Source organism: Miniopterus schreibersii, assembly GCF_964146895.1.
Source record: "Miniopterus schreibersii genome assembly, chromosome: 2".
Lineage (NCBI taxonomy): Eukaryota > Metazoa > Chordata > Mammalia > Chiroptera > Miniopteridae > Miniopterus > Miniopterus schreibersii.
Window position 1 is genome coordinate 146,604,772 of NC_138102.1, and position 27,086 is coordinate 146,631,857.

The following is a 27,086-nucleotide window of genomic DNA, read 5'->3' on the forward strand; positions in this document are numbered from 1 at the left end:
GTCCCTGATCAACCCGAAGTATTCCCCGATCAAATCCAGAATGGCCTCGTAGTTATCCAGTACCTCAGAATGTTGCCTGTTTTCTTTACTTGGTGTTCTCTGCAGTGTTGTTTATTTGCTGGTAGGTTGTCCTCGGATCCTCCTGTGCAGTGCAGATTCTGGGGGGCGCAGTCTGCATCTCTCTGTTCACTGCTGTGCTCCCAGGGCTGGGCGCGGTGCCTGACGTACAGTTGCTACTCAGCATTGAGTGAGAAGATGAGAATGAACATTTCCATAATTTTTTAGAAGAAATACAGCAATATATATGAAGGTATCTTTGAAGGCATGAAAGATTATGGGAAGCGCTTTCACTTCTTAATTCCAGAGGCTTTTGAAGGGAATGTAATCAAATTTTGACAGATCACTGTGAGAAATGTTAAGTTTGGGCTAATTTAATTCTTAATTTCCAGACTTAAATGTGTTTAACATTTTAACCTCGATGTTTTATTTAGCACCGCTGTAGAAAATTTTACTTAATTGGCCCCATAGAGGGAAAATTGTCTGAAAATAGGAAAAAGTGGTATATTTCAACAAATATTTTGGTTCAAAATACAACACAGCTGGATTTAATGAGGTTCAATCTCAAATTTTACATTGTACATGACCTCTCTCTCTCTCTCTCTCTCTCTCTCTCTCTCTCTCTCTCTCCCCTACTCACCCCTGCTGTACTCTCTGTCTCTCTTGTCCTCCCTCTTGACCTTCAATCTGTAACTTCTATTACTTTTTTTGAAGTTATAAACATAAGTAAATGATTTAGCAGTTAAGAAGCCCTTGGAAACATAACTTTACATTTATGATGTTATCCTTAACTATAGCACAAGAATAACATTATTTTGGGCAGATTTTTATAGACACATCCTGTAAATCACTCTCTGATATTATGCAGAATGGAGATATACAGGGTGCCCCTTCCCCCAAATGTATACACACTTTAACAGCTGATAGCTCAATTTTGAAAATGAAATGTAATTTAATAAACATTGCCTTTATAATTATTCAAAGTGTGTGTATACATTTTTGGGGGACACCCTATATTTAAAGCTCACCAAATTGACTAGTTAAATTCATCTATACCAGTGATTCTCAACATTAGCCTTACTTTGGAATCACCTGGATGCTCTAAAAAAATACTGAAGCCCGGGCCCCTCCCGTAGATGTTCTGATTTAATTGGTCTGGTTTCCACACCTTGGTATTTTCAACAGCCTCCCTAGGTGATTCTTATGTGCATGCAGGGTTAATTAATAATCAGTGATCTACAACTTTGTTATTCAAACTGATCACTATACCACCAGCATCAATATTGGCCTGGGAGCTGATTAGACAAGTAGAATCTCAGGCCCCACACACTCCAGACCTACCTAATCAGGATCTTCATTTAAGTCAGATCTCCAGGTGATTAAAGAAGTGCTCATCCATTGGCTTTCTTAAAAAATAGTATCAACTGAACTTGAGGTTAAGCCTGTACACTTATGCTTCTACAGCATGATTGGCACGCCAACCAAGAGGTAGGTGTGTGTTCTCAACCCTGTTTATGTCAGCTACGTGTTTTGTAATTATAATGTTATTAAATTGCTATAAATCATGTACATAAACAATATGTATACCAATGAAATGTGAACGTGAAAAGAAATACGTTTTAAAAATAAAATATAAGTTGAGTGCTTTAGGGAAAGCTGATAAACTGCTAAAAAAATATGTTCTTGAATTAGATGTCAATAAGACAATGGTAACTTGTTGTGGAAAAAAACAGTATTAGAACAGCCCCTCTTCAGATTGCTTGGCAAGATCTTACTCCACTTTGAAAAAAACAACCCAAAGCATTAGAAATTGTAAGCAACACATTGTAAGTTTTATTTATATAACCAAGACTACAATAAAGCACAATCAAAGAATCCTTACTAAGGAAAAGTGTTCTACTTCAAAACATTGTTGAATGTGTGCGATTTGTGTTTTAAATTAAAATGTTTAAGGTACAGATTTATTGTTGTCAATGATTCTCACTTTAACTGATTTTTTTCTCCAAACAATGGGCTAAATGCCTCTCCAGATAAACGGATAGAAAGGCTTCTTTTGAATTCTATTGGATTGTCCCCATTTAAATGTTACTTGTATTTTTCTCTCTTCCTAGTTTTTTATTCTTTGCACAGTGAAATAGTTTTCAAGTTTAGCTGTACCTGGGAAGCTTAAAAAATAAAGAGGCTCAGGTCCCACCCTTGGGGATTCTTATTAATTTATCTGGCATGCAGCTGGGGAGTAGAGTTTTAAATGTTCTTCCATTTCTTCTTCTTTTTTAAAAAAATTATCTTTATTGTTGAAAGCACTGCAGATGTCCTCTTTTTTTCCCCATTGACCCTTCTGCCTTGCCCCCCCCCCCCCATACCCCAGGCCTTCGCCCAATAGGTTGGGAGCATATAAATTGGTTATAAAATCAGTTAGAATAAATCAGTTCCAGCTTATACAGATATCCCGACTAGATGTTCCTTAGGATCAGGTACTAAGTATGTTATTATGATTATTATTCTATTTGCTAATATATCATGAGTAATCTTTCCCTCATTCCCATCATAGAGCATTTCTCGTTCAGTGCTCGTTTTCAAATGCTCCTCATCTGCGAAGCACTTCCAGTTCCACCCTCGCCAGACTTCGCTTTCCTCGGTTTCAACACTGCTTCTGGGTTGGCTGTAGCGAGTTGAGCATGTGCTCACCTGCTTCCCCAGCTCGGCTGAGTTCTCCTTGAAGGCAGGGAGGTGCCTTCCTAGGAGGACAGGGGGTTATCATACTCCTTTCCCATTTTCACCAGGTGTTGCCACTCTTGATGCAAGTCTTTATGAAATTATTTTGCTTTCATTTTGTTTTCTGTTTTCCTTTCTCCTGCTCCCTTTCAAGGATGTACACTTAAAAAATTGTACATACTTAAAAAATTGCTCCCTCTGCCCTCGTTGTGCTGAGCCTTCTACATTCCTCAAGGACCTGGCTCCCTTTTTTTTTTTTTTTAAATATATCTTTATTGATTTCAGAGAGAGGAGAGGAGAGGAGGAGAGAGAGACAGAAACATCAATGATGAGAGAGTCATTGATCAAGCCCACAACTGGGCATGTGCCCTGACTGGGAATCGAACCCCGATCGCCTGGATCCCAGGTCGACGCTCAACCGCTGAGCCACGCCCGGCCTGGCGACCTGGCTCCCTTTAACCTGTGCTGCTTCCCTTCCCTTGGCTCAGACTCTCCGCATAATGGAAGGAGTTATTAATATACCCCGTAGGAAACTGCATTTAATATACCTCCTCCTGCGAGAGCTACCCCCCGATTCATTTCCCCTTTGTTTTGCCCAAACACAAGACACTGTTTTAAACGAGCGCAGTCACTGTTTCCGGGTCTCCACTTGTTGTCTCTTAGTTGAGCACTGATGTGTGGTTTACGATGCAAAGGATCATGCTTTACAATTTACAAAACATTTAAATGTTCAGCACCTCCTCCACTATCATACTGAAACGTGTCTAAAAGGTGTCAGTTGTTTCGGAAAATGTTCCACAAAATGAAAGCAACGGTTAGGCGTTCACGTTTTGACCGAGTTCCCTGGCTTTTTCGCGGTAAGGAAGGATGCAGGGAAAGACGGTCATGTGAGTTACAGTCTTGGCTTTGAAACTGACAGCGTGTGAACTTCTCTTATTATATTACACATTATGTTTTCTTTTAAAGTGATAAAGCCTGTCACCTCATGTTGTGTTCGTGTTCTGTCACTTTTAATGATATTCATGTATTAACACGAATACTATATTTTTCTCCAAATCTTTACCTCCACTTGTTAAGTTTATTTTTCTTACTGCCAGGAGATTAAATGAGTTGATTACATTGTCTTTTTTAGGGATTTCATTCTATGCTATCCAAGCCAGGATCAACAATAAGGCCAGTGATGGAAAGGTGGCAAAATGAAAAGAATTTCAGAATATACTTAGTTGCAATTTAAGTGGGTAAAATTAAATTGGGGGCAAAACCACTGAATCCCTCCTTCCAGCTATAAACTTAGCCTTTTTGCTCTTGTCCTTTAAATATCCAGTTCTTGTTTTCTCAGTATACACAGACAGCCTCTCTAACCCAAGGCTGACCTGGACAGGGCATTAGAATTTTTGCTTTTGTCCTATTCTGGAAGTTATTTTTATCATTTGCCTCCTAACCTCTCACTACTGCTACATTTATGGTGTTTCGGGGCTGGTTCTCTTTTTGGAAGAATAGGCTACTGACCTGAATTCAGGCCCCCTAGGAGAAGCACTCTTAGGCCCTTTAGAAGCCCAAGGACATGATATATAGAAAATGAGAAAGGAGAGTTGTACATCTACTTTCATGATCTCATTTCCTAACCTCTAATATTAGTTTTGCAAACAGCTAAATTCCCCCAAAATTAATGAGGTTTTTTGTGAAAGGAAGCAATTATGTATAACTAATGAATTTTTGAATTATTTAAATACTTTGAAAATCTGATCACTTTGAATATTAGTGCTGACTCCGAGAAATCGGTTCTATGTAGAGGAAGCAGGCTTCGCCATCAAATTGTCCAAGTGGACGCCTGGCGCCCCCTGTGCGTGCTACCTGGTTATTCCAGCTGCTTTTGCACTGCCCCGGAGAAAACCTGCTCCCATCTCAGGCCAGCTCTGCGGCAGCGGAAAGCAAGCTGCCAAATTACTGAAAGGGCAAAGGGTTTCTGGGAGGCCCCACTTAGAGAACCTTTATTATAGGAGGCAAAAATTAAAGGATATGGCCAAATTTAAAGGAAAATGTGAACATCAGAGAGGTCCAGTTGAACTGTTTTCAGGCTTTTCGTCAAACAGGATGCTGGAAGGCAACTTAAAAAAAACCTCAACAAACATTTACAGTTGATTATGGAGGGCCGGTGCCGGGTGCCGCATAAGATCCAAAGACAAATAAGACACCCACTGTCCCTGTCCTTGTGGAGGAGAGATTTTAAAAGTGTTCAGCTGCTGGGCTGGTTGTGGCTCAGCGGTTGAGCATCAACCTAGGATCCAAAAGATTGGGGTTCGATTCCCGGTCAGGGCACATGCCCTGGTTGCGGGCTCCATCCCCAGTGGGGGACGTGCAGGAGGCAGCCGATCAAGGACCCTCTCATCATTGATGTTTCTATCTCTCCCTCTCATTTCCTCTCTTTGAAATCAATAAAAAAGATATATTTTTTTAAAAAGAAAAGTGTATAACTACCTAGAGGAAAGGAAAATGCGTTCAGTGCTCTAAAAGGGATTTAAGCATTGGAGAAGAGGGAAAATTAACCTATAGCCATTAGTGCTCAAGACATTTATTACAACCGTATTGTTAAGAATCGACTCCAAGTGAGTCCAAATTACAAAAAAATTGTGGGCGGCATAAATGCAGCACAGTTGATTGGAGTCTTTTAATAATACTGAAACACTAGATTTTTTTGTTGCTGTTTAACTCCACAGAATTTTAGCTTGCCTCATGAGTGCATTTATTGTACATTTTTAAAAGCTAAAATATAAATATAAGTATACATACTTACAGTTAATGAGATATTTTCTCACCCAACAGCTTTGATTTGTATATCACTATCAAATATCATGCTGGCTCAGAATGAAATAATTGCTATTGTACATGGGATTTTTAAGAGCCCTCCCAGAGGAAATCAAGGTTTCAAAGAACACCATATAAGAGCTACTACTAAATACAATTCTGTCCTTAACAGATGGCTTAAACAATCTAAAGATCTCCGATACCTGGTGTTTTCAAAGATAATTTTAAAGAAACCATAAGTCCCATTTCTCCCTTATGTGAATTATACTGATTTTCTTTTTAGTATCTATAACTTTTAATTTTGTGTTGGATCATTTTTAAAGGTGTTGATACCAGCTGGGAAGTTTAAAGTAGACTCATGGTTTTTAGATCCATTGATGAAAAGGAAAAGCTATATGTAGTGAGAACATGTTTTGAAGTGAAATATGATATGATGTCTTTTATATTCTAACATTTTTGTTGTTTAGATTTGGATAATTCTTTCTACAAAGGTTTATAGAAGTGTACTGAAATCACATTAGAGGGTTCTACATTTTCTGTCTCTGCATTAATGACCAATAAATCAGGATTTTAATGTGTAATTTAGGACTTTTAGAGTTTTTCTGGCTTCTTTCACTTAACCTGTTTCTCAGTTTGAGCTATAAATTACTTTTCACATTTTTACAACTGATGACTTTCAAATTTATATCTATACCATTTCCTTCTTTCTAATTCTTCTTAATTGTTAAAGTGGGGGGAATGAAGTGAAAATAATTTACATTAATTGCCTTTGCAGAGTCTTTCTTAATTATGATGCTAGTAACTATATGATTAGTGATGTTTAATACAGCCCGAGTAAAACATTTATACCAATTGCTATATCATTGTACTGAATTTCTGCAAGTTCTAATTATGTCCCCATTTATGGCCGAAGAGTTGTGCAGTGTGCAGCTCTGGGTGACATAATTCACATAGACAGTGATGTGAATGGTACCCCCTGGAGTTATACAAATAGCAGGATATACCACAGTCACAGTAAATATGCATCTAACATTGATCGATATTAATAACTTAAGAGTAGATATAGTGCTATGGATTCGTCTGATTTCACTGGAGCCTAGCTTCTTCATCTGCAAAGTGATAGTCCTATATACATGAATTAATATATATTTTCTTAGAAATTTCATATCTTAAAATACATATATAATATATACATGCCATGTACTCAATAAATCATTTAAACATAGATGTTTAGAAATGTAGCCTAGTTGATAGAGTTCTGCTTTAAGCTGGTCAGTGATTTGGGGCATAGCAATCCAGAGTTATATCTGAAAAAATGTTGGGCTCTGTATATGCACACGTGCAAACACATGAGCACATGACATGGGACAGCAACGAAGCCTTTGACTCAACATGTGAATACAATGACATTAAAGAAGGAATCAATACAGCAAAATGGTTATTTCTCTGTGGCTTGGTTGGGGAAATGGTTTCTTTTGCTTCCTACTCTGCTAGGAAAAGGTGAACAGGCAGGTACATTTCAGCTGGGGAATTCTAGAGACTTCCTAGCAGTCAGTGTGGCAGCCACAGTGAACATCACTGTCTCGAGGCTTTGTTCTGATACCTGCAGGGCGGCCTTGGTTAAAGCCCGGTCGCTGGCCTACTCTGCTTTCCCTCCTGTTTGGACCCTTGATCTCTCCAGGGCTCAGTTCCTTTCTCTTGCCTTCTGCCGGCCTAAGGCCCTCTTTTTGATAAACTCTCTAGATTTTTCCTTAAAGTAGATCCGCATTTTTTAAATGTCTCTGAATTTTTCTCAAAATGTATTTATTCTGTGTTCCACTCTTTCATGTCCTTCAAAACAACCTATGTGTAAACTAGACTCTTCATGGTTTAAAGTGAGGGCTGTGACAGCGCCCGTGCGGGTGCTGGGTGCCCTTCCCGGGCCCAGCTCCCAGGCCCATTCTCTCCCGCCCTGCCCTGCCCTGCCCTGCCCTGCCCGCGCCCCGCCGGGCTCCTGCAGCCCCCGCACCCCAGGCTCCCGCCAGCTGGCTGGGGCGGGCGTCGGGACGCGGGAGGGAGAGCTGGCCGTGTCTTCCCCGCTCCTTCGCGGCCCCAGCCCGTGTTCCTGGCAGTAGCTGTGTGTCTCACGATGACACTCTCGCGAAGCAGCCTCCCTTTCCAACCTGGCTCACTTTGGGCTCCAGTAAAACCATTTCCTTTCCCTGTACCTTAGCCCTAGGGTGGCGATGACTTCCCGCTGGCCAGCCCTCATTTCTTTCCTCAGCCTTGGTCCAGTGTCCCCTCTTAGGAGTTCACGACTCAGTCTCCTGCGCTAACATGTAACTTAATGACTTTCTCAATCACAGCGCTTCAGGGTGGTGGTCACTGTAGTTAGCTGGTATGAGCCTGTCTGTCCTGCTATATAGTGAGGGCGTGAATCAGGCTGATTCAGCTTTTTTTTCAATAAATTATTATTGTTGCTATTCCCTTGAACATAAGAATCTGCAGTTCTTTTCATTTTTTAAAAATCAAAGTGTAATATCTATACAGTAAAGTACATAAAATGCACTTATCTTAATATTGATAATTCATCTTCGAATCCTAGAACCTAGCAGACTACCAACCTACAGGAGCTCAGTACATGCTTGTTAAATGTATTAATAAATAAAGATGACTTTTACCCCTTCAATCTACTCCTAAGTCCTGGAGCCATCCTAGTGGTATCTTCCGGATTCCTTGTAGTATTTTTAGAAATGATCGTAGATTTTCTGAATTCAAGACAAAAATCACTCACATTGGGTTCTCCCTAAGCCAGGCTCACGGTTTGTGCTCGTTGCTTGGAAGGAAATGAAGCGATCGTGCTCTCATTTGTTTCTGTGCTTCCTCCCGCTGCCAAGCTCCATTTGGTGCCCTATCGTCCCACAAGTTGCCTAGTTGAATCTTTTGAATTAAGAGTTTGGAATAGACAGTCCATCTGCTCTGCATGAATATTAAATTATCATAAGATTTTGTAAAAGGAGAACTTACCCTTGTGTTTCTTCCGGTGCTTCCTTTCCCCTCTGTTCTGAGAAAGGCTTGGACCATCCCTTTTTGTCTTCAGCGTACTCTGGGACTTGCACAAGCTGCAATTGTCAAATCATACAATAGGCTTAGAAATCTCTGAATGGCAGGTGCTCAGTAAGAGTAAGAAAGTTTTATTTATTCTCATTATCTTACAAAATGTGCTACTTATTAAGGGCCATTGCACACACGCTATGCCAGATCTTGGTATTTCGAGGTTACTGAATATCATAAGAAAACCAAAAAAAAGCACGCTTAAAAGTTACGTGTTGGAGAGAGATATTTTCTAATCAGTCAGGTTCATTAAGTAAATGCACATGCTATTTATTCATATGACAGATAGTATGCAGCTGACAAATCTGTAATTTTGTTTTGAATATTCATGAGTGAACAAGCTCCAGCCAGTTTTTGAGTAGTATAATTTATACAAGTGAGTTGGATTCCTTTCCAGCATGCTCCAACACTTAAACATCAATTTGCCAGTGATACATATTATGTAGTGAAATTATTAATAAAAGCTGAGTGAGGAGATCAGTTGTAGGATGGCATTGAAAAATATGCATGGTTCACATTATGTAAATGTGCAGCTTTTAAATAATCAACTAATTTTTCAGCAAAGGTGAAAGTTGGGTTATAGTTTAAATATGAATATTTGTACAACCATACATATATTTAATATTATTCATAAAAGTATGTTGACCTTCTTTATTACAAATTATTATGTGCAACTTGATACTTTAAAGGTAATGGGATCTATCGGTTCTGAAGATGAGAAGTCTTCTCTTCTTACAATGAAATTAAAAGGAACTACACACATTGACTTTGTAAAATTCGTGCTGTTAAAAGTGAGAATTGGATTTTGTGTGTAGGGCCGACTGCTGGAGTCTTTCCCTGTCACCTTGTTTACATGGGTCTTTTGAAGGAATTTGCTTGAGTTGATGTAGGTGTTGTGGGGCTTCAAAGCTTCTATGATGCTGAGTGCCACCTTTCAAAGAAAAACAACACAAAATTATGAGAACAAAAGTTAGTTCAGAGTCTTAGAAGGGGGTCTGAGGCGAGACTGGTGCTGAAGGTTAAGCCTCATCAGCTTCAGGGTAAATCTCTGTTAGGTGATGAGTCAGCGTGGGTGGTGTGAAGCATTCATTTCAAAACAAGCAGAGGATTTCCGTTGGCTAAATATTGGTGTGAATTGTAAGTAAATATTTTGAAAGTTTCCAAAAATTATTTGATACTTTCTATACATTTTCACTAATTAAAAATATGTTTTCCCCATGGAATCTAAAGTTCTGTTTCAAAATTGTTTTTAATTGTGATGGAAACAAGGCAGGCCCAGATTAAGGCATTTCAACATCCTAAATACAGTGCTCACCCTAATCCATATGTATTTATAAATAAAATAAGACTAACCCATAAAACACAAAATTGACATGTCTGTGCCAAAATTAACACATGTTTTAAAATTCTGTAATGGCGTATAAAAAATGAACTTTTCTCATATTTGGGTTGACCGTGATTTGGAGCTGCCCTGAGCACCTGCTGAATATCCCCCACGTGGGGCATCACCTAGCAGGCAGGTGACTGGCTGGGCCTAATTCTGACTCCCGGGGCCCCTTATCCTTGCTCTACCTCATCTGACTCTGAACTCAGAGGGCGTGCTAAGAACCTGAGCCTACATGTGCCTTATGTTAGGTTGAATTTAGGTTTACAGTTACTCAAACACCCCGAAAAGGCAGGAGAACGTTGAAATATTGTTGCAGAATAATCTGAACATTTCAAAGCTATTTTTCCTAATGAAGAATAAAAAGTTAATATATATGTATTTTTTTTTATCCCAAAGCAATATGCCAATTTCAAGGACGCACCTACTTTGAAGGAGAAAGGAGTACAGTCTATTCGTCTTCTGGAGTGTGTGTGCTCTACGAGTGCAAGGTAAGGAGACTGTTCCTGAGTTTTTCAGAATTCTTTCAGTCATACAAACACAGTAAATGTTTCTTTAACATCTCACCGTTGTAATACCTTTAAAACATCTAAGGGGTTTAAGGTATTAGTTTTAGTTCAAATATATAGAAATTCCCATTATTTTACAAACATGTAAATTAATGGTTGTGAAATAATTTTACCAATAAGTAAAAATGGTCTTTTGTCAAATTGAAGTTTTATGAAGTTATTGTATGTTTTCTAAATTCAAATCAGCTCCTAGTTTTCTGTTTTGAAGAAAATGTAGATACAGATAAACAGCCTGTTGTCACTTATGGTTTTGACCCCTGTGAGAAATATCACTCAATCCAATTAAAAACAAAACATAAAAATTACTTCATAAGACTTAGCTATTGGGATGGAGATGAGATTGATATTAATCTTAATCTCTTTGGGAGGAACATTTTACAAGATTTGAAGGGGAATTCTTTTTGAAATTTACTGCCTTGTTCTCCTGAAATATTCTTCTGAAGCAAATGTCACTCTTTAACCCTGCTTCTTGATCTGCTAATTGAAAAACTAAACTATGTTTCATAACACTTTTCATATTTGCATTCTATAAACTATAATGCTATAGTTCTTGACAATAAATATTTCAAGCCACATTCTACCTGAAGGAAACTCTACATATAAAGTTTCTGCTTTAGGCTTTCATTTCCATTTGATTCTTAATTTTCCTTTTTAAATGCTTCCCATACATGGGTTTTGGGGATGATTTAGTATGTATAGATTATGCAGAAAGTTAAGATAAGTGATTTCCCATGCTGGCACCACCGGTAAACTGTGAACATTTATATGACTATTAAGTGTTGGGGAAAGGAAAATCCTAAGAATTTTGCCAAGATAATTGAATATGAAGCCAACTACATGCTTCATGCATCTTAAGTTGGAAGACATTTGGGATGAGAAAAGAGGAGACATACTGAGGCTAGACTGTGACAGATTTGATTTCTAGAATATGAAAGCTCTGATTTCTTCATGCTCATTATAAAGTATTCTAGCTGCTCCTTTGGCTTTGACTCAGGTCTCCTATGCTCTAGGAGCTGAGGCATAGAAACGGCGTTAATATGAATTGCTGAACTGTATTTCAAGGTGGCTATTTCTCTGTCAGCTTTCGTATCCCAGCACTGTTTTAAGTGGAATAGATCCCATTATATCCTTAAGGATTGGAAGGCTTAGAGGGAGATCTAGTGACTCCAAGTTGAGAAAATAGAATCAGAGGAAAGTTACTTCAAGGAATGTGGAAAACTTTTGTCAGCTGGTTTCTAATTGTAAACTCTAACTTTGAAATATCAGCTTTAAATTTAAAAATTGTGAGGGCTTCTGGTTCCCCTATCTAATGTGTGTGATTCTTTTCATCTGACCAGTGTGTTCCATAATACTGATCATCATGGTTTAGAAATTTACTGGGATAGTTGCCTATTGATTTTAAAATAGCTATAAAATGCTTTAATTTTAAATTGGTTTAGTGAGAATTCTCTATAGACAACCCTGGGTGCTTAGTAAATATTGAGTGAATGAACTAATGTTACCTATTGTATGATATGAACACAAACATGGTTTTTATTGAGCTAAATTTTCTATACTCATTTCAACCCCTTATATACAAAATATTATTATTTTAACATGTAATCAATATAACATTCTTAATGAAATATTTTACATTCTTTTGTCCTACTAAACCTTCAAAATCTTCTGTGTATTTTACATTTGCAGTGTTCAAGGGCTACATGGAGCTAATGGCTATTGATTTTATAGCTCAGCTCTACAAGATTATCATAAGCTTTTATAGTTCTTGACTAAATTCTTGACAGTAAGGACTTCCATTGTTTCTTCTCCCTCAGGCCCCGTAGCTTCTGTATTTACACCTTTACATAATTGACAGCTCTCTTGTGCTTCCATTTTCTGAGCTGTCAATTCTAGTCCTTCTTTGTTCCTTTATAGTCAGTTTTGTGGCCTTGAAAACGTGTCCTGAGAGAATGACTTTAATGGTAACACAGAAAAACACTGTGGTTCTGGAAATGAGATTGTCAGAAAGGATACTGCCATCAAGTCAAAGGAAGACTAGCATTTGACTCCACTGTATGCACATGACCTGCCACTGTCTTGATAAGAGATTATGGTAATTTGAAGGTCTTTTTCATCCATAAACCAGGAAGAGGGAGATGTTGAAATGAGTGCTTCTTCCATAAGCAGTTCTTACAGAAATAATAACTAAAAAAATCTAGGCTATTGAGCAGTATAAACTGGAAGCCTGCAAGTCCCAATAGTTATTTTGTTACTTATGTACAGATAAGCATAATAGAACATAGTTAATGACCCTGTTCTTAAGAGATTGGAGATTGACAGTACAGAAGCCAGATGTTTGCTTTGAGGGCAGGGTTACTGTACTTACCAGAAAAGTATTTTATATTTTGGTTTCTCCTTGAGAAGGATTTTATCTACTTTGCTTGCTAGAACTGTAATAATACATTGATTTATTCATTCATTTAAGAAAGTTTTTTTGAGTGCCAATTATGTGCCAGAAAAAATGCTAGGAATTCATTTGCAGGAGACATGAATCCTGCCCTCACTTCCTTTACAGTTTTGCTGGGAGATCCCCAATACTCCTTACCAGACTCACCTGTGAGAATCTCCTAGAACAGTCTAGAAAATTTTGAAATGAGCATGTTTAAAAAGCTCCGTTTTTATTTATTGTTGTTGTTTTTTTTTTCTTTCAGTGAGCTGTTGATCTAATTCAAGCTGCATCTTTGCCACAGTTGTCATCTGGATGAGCAAATGTGTTGTAAAGCCAGCAGAATTTTTCAGGATTACCCTGCAAAAATTGTTCTGTTTGGCAAATTCTAGACATGGCTGCAGTATCCATTTTAAAGTGCTTTCCAAGTGCTGCTTGTCCATTTTAAAGGCTCTCCAGTTATGATTTAAAGTCATTAGTGAGCCTGTGGCTGATGCAGAGGTTCTCTGGATGAAAATTTTTGTTTTATATCAGAAGAGCCTTTTCAGATGCTGGATCTGAAAACTTCTTAGGGAGTCCTAATTAAAAAGTCTGAAGTGTTTATTTTCTGTTGTCTGACAGGACCAGACTATGAAGCTGGTTGAGAGTCCAGGCTGTCCAGCTTTGGATTGTCTAGAATCTCAACAGATCACCTTGTCTCATAGCTGTTGCAAAGTTTGTAAAGGTAAGACCATTTTGCAAAGAAGACATATGCGTATGAGTCATCTTAGGAGGCTTTTACAACCAAGATGAAAGATAAATTTTAATCAGCAAGTTATTTCCAAAGACCAGTAGTATTTCCCCTAAATGCGTTTCTGATCTGGCACACAGTGGTTAGCTATGCAGTGATTATTGTAGCTATTGAATTAAAATCAAGGTGCTCTCATGTATTTCCACTAACCTGTCTCAAGCCCTGGAGCTCTCAGCTTCCCTCTGTGCCCAGGTCTGAGTCAGCATGACGCTGCTGAAGAGTTGGACACAACAGTGCTGACTTATTTCATTAGTTTGCTTGTTTGTGTCTCATTTCCCTTCCGTTTGTTCTTAGAATTGACTTAGCATGATTCCCATGTGGATTACTGCAGATCCCTCTCTCATCATTTCCACTGTCTTCACTCAGTCTGCCAGGCCACCAGGGAGACAGCGGTCATCAGACGTCCCCTGCTTGTTTTGTGTTGCCTCTGTGACGAATGGCCCTCGACTGATTTTTAGTTCAATGTAACAAAACAGTAACATTTAGCTAATCAGAAATGCAATGGGATGCCGTCGGAGGAAGAGCATTCCCCATCACTCATGATTCTCACACTTGGTATTTTATTGTAGACTCAAGTATTAGACTAAAGGATTGGAACTTTATATGATGCCTACCAATCATGAAATTATATATGCCTTCCTGTATTATCCTGAAATTATGTGTTTGTGAATCCACTTCCTTTGTTGAACTATGTACCTCGAGGGCAGGGCTGGATTTTTATATCACCTCTATATCCTTAATACCTAGTCTGACATCTGGGATGTAGTTGGCGTTCAGAACTCAGGTAGTTGATTCTGTATATATATAGCAAACTGCTCTAAATGAGCCACTAACACTTACTTGAATAATGGCCTTTAGCTGGTGCAAAGGAAAGCTTAAATAGAAAAAAGTAAAAAAAACAAAAACAACCCCCCCACACACAAACCTTATAAACCTATACCATTTTCTTTCCTTCTAACCTAATCTATTAAAAGTAGACACGACCTTCCTCCCCAGCTTTAGCAGGGTGGTGCAGTTCTGTCTCTTTAGCTCCTTCTTCCTTCCGTTCAATTATGAGTTTTAAAACCTCAGTTCTGTGAAAAGCTCTTTGGGAATTTCAAAGTGGTTTAAGACTTGGTTTGCCCTTCAAGGAGCTTTTAGGGTAGCTCTCAGGAATGAGGGAACACGACCAAAAGGACTATAATCAAATGGACAAACAAGAAGGGCCGTCAGAGGTTTTATCCCCACGGAATCTGACCTGCACCTTACACAGAGCGTGTGCAGAATTTGATGTGAATCAAGAGTGCTCATTCCAGCCACTTGATTTGGGAACTGGATGGCTACAGGTAGGCTGTACCCATGCTTTTCAAGCTTAAATGTGCATACAAATAACCTGAGGTTGTTATTAAAATGCAGATCCTGATCCAGTAGGTCTGGGTTCGAACCCAAGAACCTGTGTTTGTAATAAGCTCCCAGGTGATGCTGAAACTACTGGTCAGTGGGACCACATTTCAGTAGTTATCTGTTGCTGCATAACAAAGTGGCCCCAAAGCTCAGTGGCTTAAAACAAACAACCATTTTATTATATATCACAACTTTGTGGGTCAGGAACTCAGACGGTGCTTGGCCAGGTCATTCTTCTACTCCACATGGTGTTCACTGGGGTCACTCAGCTGGAAGCTGGGCTGGGGTAGAAGATTCAAGGGGTGGATGATTCAGGATGGCCTCACTACATGCTGGACATCTCAGTAGCAATGACGGGAGGCTGGGCCCATCCAGAGCTCTTTCCCTCTCCACATGATTTCAGCACTTCTCCCTGTGGTCTCTCCAGTAGGACAATAGTCATACTTAAGTGGTGGCTCTTGGCTCTTAAAGACTAGATCTGGATCTGACACAGCATCACTCCTACCATAGTTCATTGGTTAAAGCAGTCCTAGGAAAGCCCTGGTTCAAGGGGAGGGGAAATAGACCTCTCCATGACAGAAGGAGTGCTAAAATGTTGTAGCCATCCTTAATCCACTGGTAGTGCCCAGGAGCTGCTCAGAGATTAGAGAGGTACATAGTGTAGAAATTAGTCAAGATTGGGCTAGGACAAGACTTGAGGGAGAACCTGAGATAAGATGTTGAGAAGTCAAGAGAAGCCCCAATCACATCCATTTCTTTTTAAAAGAGCCGTGATATAATATTACAAAAAGCAAGCTAGAAATTAGAAAACATAGCTACAAAGATAGTGTTATATTTGAATTGTTTATAGTTTTAAAAATTAATGTGTTTACACAACACACTGAAAATACAATGACAAAATATTCTGTGACCGACACCCCACCACCTGAGATTCTTATGTAATAGATATGAATGGAGTCTTGGTATCACCAATAAAAATGCCACAAAACCCTGATAAATTCTTTTATGTAGCCAGAATTAAGAACCACTGGCTTAGATAACACTGGAACTGAAATTGGACAAATTGGCCCTTCTTGAAACATTTAGCACCATTTATAATAAAGCTTGCTTCTATTTCTCACTTCAAATATATAACCAAATGAGTTCTCCTGGCATTCTCTGACTTTTAAACCAAAAAAAAGGGCATATTCTCTAGGTTTAAATTGTGAGTCAACTCCTACACTTACGTTGTGACAAATTCATTTGTAATAAAATTGGCCTCCCGTTTCCAGTCCTTTGTGCCCGGTGCTAAAGATGCTGTGCTCACAGCTGAGAAAGTTAGTTGTTCAGCAAGAGTTAGAAAGTGTTCCCTGAGGGCAGAGCAGGAGATTCAAGTGTTGACCTTTCTACTATAGGCTCTGCCAGTGATTGGAAGCCAAGCTGTGCACTGAAATAAGGCTCCAAATCTCTAGGCACCAAATCAAATCCAGCCAAGGCTGTTTTCTAGGTCCCATGCAGTCGAATATCCCACTGCATCTCAGAAGCAGTGTAGCAGGAATGTTCTTTTCATTTTCAAGGAAGCTTATAACAAATTACAACATGAGAGAGACTCGATGGTACAGTGAGGACTCTGACTTAGATACAGTTTTCATCTCTGCAGCCCTTCCCATTTCCCTTCTCCTCCCGTTGCAGCCCCTTTCTCTAGGTGCAGTATATCAAGGGCTATTTACTGGATGCCCACTTTAAGTTGGCAGTTAATTCATCGTTCCTCATAATGATAAGTAGTAGGGACATCACGAAGCAGAGGGCTGAGGGCGTGTGGATTGTTCTCTCCCAGCTTCTGGGTAATTCACAGTTTCCCACATTATTCAATTACACCTTTAAGATTATTATTATCTATATATTACTAATAGCATTGGTTAGTTAATTTTTTATATCTGTTAGTCAACTCATTGTTTAAACTTTAGTTTTATTCCTAAATAATGGTACCCATGAAATAGTGGGATCATTTGTTATTAGATTCATGTATTTCTTATACACGTGAAAAGAAATCCATTGCCATTAGTACTTTTTAAAAAATGTTCATCCAACAGAAAGTGGACTGATGGTTGCCAGAGGGAAAGGGGTTGGCAGACTGGGTGAGAAAGGTGAAGAGATTAAGAAGTACAAATTGGTAGTTACAATAGAGCCACTGGGATGTAAAGTACAGCACTGGGAATATAGTCAATAATATTGCAATAACTATGTATGGTGCCACATGGGTACTGGAAATATCAGGGTAACACATTTTATAAAGTATATGATTTTCTAACCACTATGCTGTACACCTGAAAAGAATATAAAAAAATATTGAATGTAAACTGTAATTGAAAAATAAAATTTAAGTTAAAAAAAATGTTCATCCAGCCCAGCTAGTGTGGCTCAGTGGTTGAGTGTCCCCTCTATGAACCAGGAGGTCACAGTTGGAATCCCGGTCAGGGCACATGCCTGGGTTTCGGGCTCCATCCCCAGCGGGGGGGCGTGCAGGAGGCAGCCGATCAATGACTCTCTCATCATTGATGTTTCTCTCTCTCTCTCTCTCTGCCTCTCCCTTCCTCTGTCTGAAATCAATAAAGATATATTTTTAAAAAATAGAATTAAAAAAAAAAATTCATCTATGCATATGTATCACACTTAGGGAAAAATCAGGATTACCCATTGTCTTGCAAACAGTATCTACACAAGTTCATGTTCTTTGAGGTGCAAGAGATAGAACACCTAATCCAACTGCCTTTAAGCAAAATGTGGAGCTTATGGGCCCAGGAAGCAGCTTGCATCAGATCTCCAATCCCGCCCCTTTCCCAGCTGCATCTCTCAGTTTGTCTCCTCTGAGGCAGCTTTGTCTTTAGGCTCTTTGTGTGCTCAGGTAGCCTCCTGACATTCTTAGGCTCACAACATTATGATACCAAAGTAGGTGGAAGAAGGGTTCAGTGTTCTCATGAACTGAACAAATGACCCAGAATTGAGTTTCATTTGTCTTTATGAGCCTGAACTGGATCAGATGCCCAGACCTGAAGAAACTGTTGTTTCCAGGCCTCTGGAATACCTTTTCCTGTGGGGCTGTAGAGTCTATTTCTTAATAAGCACACAACTTGACATTAAGGGTGAATGTTCATCCAAAGTATGTCTAGGTTGGTTTTATTTTTCAAAAAGGGGGAATAGGTGCCTGTAGGCAATACCAACAAATATTCACCTCAAAATGAGTGGATCCTCTCTTCCTGATTATTAAATATAACCTTTATCTATATTGTTCTTATAATCTCTTGTATGCACCCTTCCCTGCTTATCCAGTTATACGGAAATACATGCTAATATTTCATAAAACTACATTTAATAGAAGACACAGCACTTCATTTGAAAAGCTCACAAAAGGAATAAAAAACTTGGTATCTTTGAGGTTAAAACCCAAAGGGAGAAATAAAAGAAAGGCTAGATTGTATTCGATTATTGGTCCATCCATCTATAACTAATATTTGAATTTTCTTCTGTGATAGGTATCTCAACAAATTTGGTTTGTGGCTTATTAGTGGTATTCTAATTGCTTTAATTATTAACAGATACTATACTATTATGCTTTTACATAGATGATCTCATTTGAACCTTAGATTTTTGCAAGGTAGATATTATCCTAATTTTACAGGTGAGAGAAACTAAAGGTTTAGGAAGGTTAATTAACTTACACAGCTAATTGACACAGCCAGTAAGTGGTAGAGATGAGATGTAAATCCAGGTCTTCCTAATCCAAAAGCCAAGCACATGTGAGTACAAATGCAACTCTGAAGGTAATCCAACCCTGGTTTATTGCCAACCCATACTCTGGTGTTTTAAAGTTATTCCTTATAGATTGGAAACAACCCACTTTAACCGAGGCTGAATTTTCTACTTATCGGTAGTTAGTCTTTTGACCCTGACATTTTGTCTCTAAGCAGTAAAACAACCAATAGATTCAGTGACTTTATTTGTTTAGAGACTAAATCAAAATAGCTGTTTGACATTGTTTAGAGTAAATTTGAATTTTATTGATGACATTTTCAGTTTTCCAGGCTCTGGTTAATTAAGCACTCACACAAACACACAAACAAAACAGCATCTGATCAAAACTAAAGTCCTCCCTAACTAAAGCTCACAGTGAACATAGAAGCACGCTGCTGTCTTGCAGCTGGAGCTCTCGTGGCAGGGACACACCCGGCGAGTGTGTGCACAGCGTGTGAAGCTGGGATGAGGCCTCGCCCGGTGCGCGGGTGGAGCAGGCCCCGGGCGAGAGCCGGGCGGCCTGTGGCAGTCAGGGGGGCCGTGCTCGGGCAGAGTCTGAAATGCAGGAGCAGACAATATGGAGCAAAGTGAAAAACTGAAAGATCGTTTTGAAAAAATATAAACGTTTAAGAGAAGAATAAAAATGCATCAGGAACAGCACCTGTTCTTAGTCGCAACCTCCCAAAGTTGTTGGGAGCATGGCCTCTTAATTCTCTGTGTATCTTAAGGAGTGGGCCAATTTTTTGTTTATTTGCTTGTTTGTTTTTTGTTTTAGTAACTTTGCTTTAATTTGGAATAAATATGAAGTGATTTTTTTTGGAGCCTTTTCATTTTAGGTTGAGGATGTGCTGAGCTATTGAGATAGAGATGAAGATGACTTTTTAGTTGAAATGATTCCCCCTTGGGCATTGTAAAAAGGCAGTGGAACACATTTTAAGAAATATGGTTCCAATTTAACTATTTAAAGGAGGAGGAAATAAAAAGACCATACAAGAAAAAGGTTTTCTTCTTAAAAACGAACTTTTTACTTCTAAATGTTCAGTTTTAATCATGAGAATTTATATTGTGTAGAATCTTGTCAAGAAAAGTGGCCAAGTGATTTAAATGCTGTCGTTCACTATATACAGTGGTCCCCCCTTATCCATGGTTTCAGTTGCCTGTGGTCAATGGCAGTCCAAAAATATTAAATGGAAAATTCCAGAAATAAACAATTCGTAAGTGCTAAATTGCACACTGTTCTGCGTAGCATGATGCAATCTCGATCCACCCAGCTCCATCCTGCCTGGGACATGGATGAGCCCTTTGCACATATACATGGTACAAACTGCCTGTCCTTTAGTCGCTTAGTAGCCATCTCAGTTATCAGATCCACTGACCTGGTGTCACAGGGCTTGTGTTCGAGTGACTGATTTTGCTTAATACTGGTCCCAAAGCCATTCACATAACTTTTGTTACAGTATATGTTATAATTGTTCTATTTTATTATTGTTGTTAATCTCTTACTGTGCCTAATTTTTAAATTAAACTTTATCATAGGTGTGTATATGTAAGAAAAAACATATGATATATAGGGTTTGGTACAGTCCCTGTGGTTTCAGTCATCTCCTGGGGGACCTTGGAACATATCCTACCCCCCACCCTGGGCTAAGGGGGGACTACTGTATTTTTCTGGTCTTCTTTAGGGATATGTTTTAATTCTGGGTGACATTCAAAGTAGTCAGTGGACCCCAAACCAATCAGAATGGACAATAACCATTTAGCTGTACCAGATATGCCTGCCGGCTATAGGATAGCTTCATCTACCCTTCCACTGACTCACAGTGTTGTATGTAAGTTGATCACAAATAGCATGAGCCAGTTTAGAGCTCCCATCTTCACGAATTGCTCAGGTAAAACTCTTTTCTTGGCTATAGGCAGGCTAGTTTATTCTAGCTACATGAACTATATTCTTCTAGACTTCTTTTATACGTAGAGACTGAAATGGTAATTCATTAAACATTGTAAAACTAGAGAGATAACTTATGCACCAGGCAATTTGAAAATTGTTTGAATGATGTATAATCATGTAATTTCCATTAAATATGGATCCCAGTGTTCAAGCTTTTTATTTCAGCATCTCAGACGATCTTTGAACAAGGGATTCAGGAAAAAGAGATCCTCGGAAACTGCACGTGATTGGTGTCACTGTTTATAAAATATTCCGTTTTTCTTCTCATAAAGACTCTGGAATCTGTGAAATCGTTGTTAATTCATAAAAATTTTCTTCTTGAGTGGGCATACTTTGCCTTGCAGATTTCTGGAGAAAATTAGATTGAAGCGGTGTAATTTTCATTTTTAAACACATTTTGAAATTTTTTTAAGGACCAGGCTGTTTCATTTCTCAAATACATAATGTGCACATTTCCTCTGGCTTGGTTTTTATTACCCACAGCTATTAATAATGTTCCACTACTAGTTCTCAGATCACTTTCTCACTGTATTATCTTCTGTATTGTAAACCTACATTTTGGACTCTAAGACTCTTTGTTTCAGATACTTGGAGGACTGTTATCAGAATATTAGGGACTAGATAACATTTATAAAGTCAGAAACAAGACATAGAATAACTTGAAGTAGGAATTAATCAAGTTTAGACATAAAGAAAAACTTTTTAGTACACATAGCATACAGTTCGGTTCTGTAAACACTGGATAAAGATATCAATTTTAAAAATCATTTAGGGAAAAATTGCTTCTAAATCAAAGGATGCTATGAAGTAGACAAGGTTTATTTGCTTTGTCATGGCTCATTTACCTTAACAAATTCCCTTTTTCTTGTAGGTTACGACTTTTGTTCTGAAAGGCATAGCTGCATGGAGAATTCTGTCTGCAGAAATCTGAATGACAGGGCCGTTTGTAGCTGTCGAGATGGGTTTAGGGCTCTTCGACAGGACAATGCCTACTGTGAAGGTAATCCTTGTAATGATGTGTGGCTCCGCTGTATGAACTTCCTAGGATTACTGCATGCAAAATTTATTAATTTCCCAGGTTGTCAAGTTGATGGGCCCATTAAAAGTGGTGAATTTAATTTGAAGCATATTAATCAGCTAAAAATAATTATCTTTCAAATTAAAGTTTTTCAGCTATCTGCTATATGTCAGACTAATAAGTTAATATGGCTGGTTTCTTGAATTAGAACAATACTCCCACTGTGAAATTGCCTTCCTTTTAATTTTATTTTTTTCATAATTAGATATTCAGATAGTTCACATATTGACACACGATTACTGTGGCTTGCAGTTAGAATTGTAGGCAGATTTTCCCAGACAATGTTGTGTAACAAAGGCAATCAATTACCCCGAAGATAAAGTGCCCACTGCTGTTTTTGTTTACTACTGTAAACAATCTCGGTAGCGGTATTGACCCTCTGCAGTATTTAGTATATAGCTCCAGTAGAGTAAATGTGTTCCTAGTTTTTTTAAAAAATTCTTCACTAGTATCCAAGGTAATTTATTCGCTCATGGAAACAGTCCAAATACAGTGAGGAGGTCCTTGTTGTTATAGATTGTTTTTTTTTTCTTGAATTGTCCCAAGCTTCTAAAACAGAACCAGACAGGTAGAGTTTAAGATATACTTCTTTATTGATGGCTTGAAATGCTTTGTTATGCTGAACAGGGGGGTTCCTTTAGGCTACCTCACCCCCAAAGGTTATTCAGGACAAGCATGGAACTTATTGAATGAGTTTATATTGTATAAAAAAGTCTAATCATCATACTGATTTTTATAGCTAGAAAGAGATTCAGTTGTTTTAAATTGGTATGTATTGGCCTTAAAAATTATTTTGAGTAGTGCAAAAAAAGAAATTTACTCACTTATAACAGTCATTATTTGTTAAATTACATGTGTACTGATAAATGGCATGCATGGTAAAAGGACCACAAATACCTTTTTTTCCCCACCCATCATATCAAAAGGAACACTGCCTCCTCCCACCTCATTTGTCTTTTTAATGCAGCCCGTTAGCTAATGATGTCTCTTCTACCTTTTTTTCAGAAGATTCTAGCCATGTACAAGCAATGTGACCATAACTCTTAATGAAAACATGCAATTTCTCTATGCTTCTATTTTTATTCTCCTTTCCTGCTATTGTTTGTCAATAAGGCTGTAATAAAAAATACCACCAACTACTAATAACCAAATGGTTCTTTAGATTCATTTAAAATGCCTTCCACATACATCTTATTTCACCCAGCAGTCCCATGATGCAGGCATCATTATAATCTCCTATCTTGCGGTTCAGAAAGCTGAAGAGCTTGGAAATGAAATGATTTGCCCCCAATTATTTACCCAGACAGCAAACAGTAAACTCAGGGTTCAAGTTTATATCATCTATCTTTAAATTTAGTGTTTTAAAATTTTTACTACTTTTAATTTACTCATTAGATACCTAATCTAATTCTCATTTTGATAAATAAGAATAGCATATAGATTTTTCTTTTGGTAAGCCAGTTAACTGCTTTAAAAATGGATTGTTTCTGAAAAGAAAAATTTCTCTAGTGCATCCAGAAAACATCTCATTGCGGTTACAGAAACTGTAATGAGCTGAGCCCACAATAAATAACCCACACAGGAAGACAATGGGAAAACAAACTTTCTCTCTCTTTCCCTCCTGTTCTTCCCTCCCTCCCTCCCTCCCTCCCTCCCTCCCTCCCTCCCTCCCTCCCTCCCTCCCTCCCTCCCTCCCTCCCTCTTTCTCAGCTGCTTACCACTGCACAACTAATTCCTTTAGTGGTGAGTTCCTGATATAGCCAGTATCTGCATTTCATTAACTATGGAATAGAGGGCTAATCTGAGAGAATTTCTTTAAGCGTAAGATGAGTGATAGCCTCACAGAGTTGCTCTGAGAGATATGAAGGGAAAGATATTGAATGAGTTCCAATTTTTTATTGTAAGCCCTGCACACAAGTTCCCGCTGGAGCTAATGGGAAGCATGTTTAACAGAGTGGGGATAAATAACCAGAGGACTGAGCCCTGTGGGATTAATTAGGGAATTCTAGCAGACGCTGTAGCTTTCAAAACTATGGTTAATGATGCACTCTCTGTTGTGTGTTATGGTAGCATCTTGAATAAAAAAAGTACAAGGTTACTGTATTAATGAGGGTTCTCCAGAAAAACAGAACCAAAAGGACAAACAGCATTCCCCCCCTTATCTGCAGTTTTGCTTTTCGTGGTTTCAGTTACACACAGTCAGTCATGGTTCAGAAATATTAAATGAAAAATTCCAGAAACAAAAAATTTATATGTTTTAAATTGAGCCCCATTCTGAGTAGTATGATGAAATCTCATGAGGTCCTGCCCTGAACAGGAGTCATCCCTTTGTCCAGTGTCTGCCCGTTAGTGACTCAGTAGCCGTCTGGGCTACCAGATCTACTGTGATGCCATTGCAGTGCTTGCGTTCAAGTGACCCTTACTTTACTTAATGATGACCCCAGAGTGCAAATGGAAGATGCTGCCAACTCAGATGTGCCAAAGAGAAGCTGTAAAGTGCTTCCTTGGAAGTGAAAAGGTGAAAGTTCTTGGCATAATAGGGAAACAACAAAATATTGTATGCTGAGGTTGCTAAGAACAAATATTTTATCTGTGAAATTGCCTAACGTATAAGTTAAACTTTATTATAGGTATATATGTATAGGGAAAAAATAGGGTATATCTAGGGTTTGGTACTGTCTGTGATTTCAGGTGTTCATTGGGGTCTTGGAACATATGCCCCACAGGTAAGGGAGACTACTGTACATAGACAGAGATATAGAAATGGAAATAGACATGGATGGATGGAGAGATGATAGATGATAGATGATAGATAGATAGATAGATAGATAGATAGATAGATAGATAGATAGATAGATAGATAGAGATAGATAGATAGATAGATAGATAGATAGATAGATGATAGATAATAAGGACTTGGTTTATGTGATTATGAAGACTGAGAAGTCCCAAGATTTCCTGTCAGAGGATACCTGGGAGAGCTGATGGTGTAAGTTCCAATCCAAGGACAAGAGAAGACCAATGTCCCAGCTAATCAGTCAGGCAAGCAGTTCCTCTTACTCAGCCCTTTAGTCCTATTCTGATTTTGGATTAATTGGATGGGATTCACCCACATTAGGCTGGGCAATCTGCTTTACACAGTCTACCAAATTAATGTTAATCTCGTCCAGAGGCACCCTCACAGACACTACCCAGAATGAAGTCTGACCAAATGCCTGGTCACCCCAGGCCTTGTCAAGATGACATATAAAATTAACCATCAAAGTTACAAGTTAAGAAAAAAAAAAGAAGAGCAAAAGCATTTCTGATGTTTCCAAATATGAATTGGCCTTTAATGGCACCATCTATCCATCCAACCAAGTTAAAAAGTTGCAACATAAAACAGTTTTTGGAATTAATATGATATATGGAAACATTAAAGTGTTTTTAGGCATTGAGGAACATCTATTTAACATGCTTACAATGCTGAGGAAATAATGTCTGTTTTGTTTTTTTGTTTGTTTTTCATGAAAATAATTTCTTCTCCAATTGAGGAGTTTTGGTGCAAAAGTTCTGAGAAATTCCTATCAAGTGACACAGCTAAATTTGAATGTGTAGTAGCCACTTTTGGATGGGGGGGGGGAGGCGCGACTCAGTCATCATTTAGTCTCTGGGATGAATAATTTCCATTAAATTAACTTCAGCTTTCTCTAACTCAAAAATCAATTTCCATTCATTTGTAACTTGAACACCATTAAGATACACAAATCAGAGAAAAAGGCAAAAGGCATTCTGTTCTTTGAAGTCAGGGTCTCCTCTGACATGAAGGAAGGACTTTAAATTTTAAAAATCAAACCTAATAAAGGTTAAACTTCTCTGGATTTCTTCTTAGGCATAGGTTCCCATGCAAAGGCAGTTGAAGAAGTGATCAAGGCTACCCATATGCTATTCTTTTGAAACAAAACACTATAGTTGTGTGGATTTCATGATCGGCGGATCCCCTCTACCCCCAAAGAATGCACTCCTACAGGAAATACTCATATAAGTCTAGTGGAGTTTATGATCACTTTGGATGATGTATAGAGAAGAAATCATAAATCAGTCATCAGTTAATGATATATCTATGTATGTATCAAATGGAGTTAAGAACAGCACTTCTTTTTCTCAGAGGTGGATCCATAGGCTATTCTTGGGATTTTGATCTATGATTGGCTTCTTTCATTAGACTGAATATAGAGAATCTATTTGTTCAGCATTCATTTATTCACAGTATTTGTTGAGCACATACTATATGCTAGGCCTTGAGTGGGTGCTGGTAAGACAGTTATGAGCAAAACTGATTAAGCCCTTGTTCTCATGGAGCTCACTTTCTACTGGAGGTGACAGTAAAGCCTATGCCCATTTTCTAAACACAGAGGGAAATGAGAATTGTAATTCCTGTTTTTGTGTTCCATTAAAATAAGTAGTCCTGGTCCTCATACTCTTTTAGCAGTTGTGTTTTTTTTTTTAAATATATCTTTATTGATTTCAGAGAGAGGAAAGGAGAGGGAGAGAGAGATAGAAACATCGATGATGAGAGAGTCATTGATCAAGCCCACAACCGGGGCATGTGCCCTGACCGGGAATTGAACCCCGATCGCCTGGATCCTAGGTCGATGCTCAACCACTGAGCCATGCCCAGCCGGGCAGCAGTTGTTTTTTAAGGCCTCAAGGTGCTGGTCTGAGAGTCAGCAATAGAAGTTATCACCTGGGAGTTGGTTAGAAACACAGGATCTCATACTTTATCTCATACCTACTGAATCAGAATCTGCATCTCAACAAGATCTCCAGGTGATTCTTACACATCAGGAAATTTGAAGAGCACTAGTTTAAGGCCTAAAGTTTATTAGTTTATCATCTTAGTGATTTGGTAGCTCTCCTGTGTTTCTAAGCCTTATGCTCAGTGGAGAGGAATTTTAGTGTTCACAGTCTCAGTTTATTTTCATCAGGATACAGTGTGGTTTCCTCAACCTGGTTTCTTAGAGTGTAATTCAAGCTGCATTGAAATCATTCAAAGACCTGTTCAGAATGCCCATTCCTGGGTGCAACC

General features: G+C 38.5%; 1 protein-coding gene across 2 annotated transcripts in view; it reads left to right on the plus strand.

The window, feature by feature from the left end:
• The window catches only part of NELL2 (neural EGFL like 2), a 280,535-nt gene that overhangs the window by 117,630 nt on the left and 135,819 nt on the right, over positions 1-27,086 (plus strand). For both annotated transcript variants that reach the window (XM_081129767.1, XM_081129768.1), the window contains exons 11-13: positions 10,454-10,545; positions 13,670-13,772; positions 21,812-21,940. In XM_081129767.1, the coding sequence (XP_080985893.1) occupies positions 10,454-10,545; positions 13,670-13,772; positions 21,812-21,940 (324 nt within the window). The remainder of the gene's footprint in view (positions 1-10,453; positions 10,546-13,669; positions 13,773-21,811; positions 21,941-27,086) is intronic.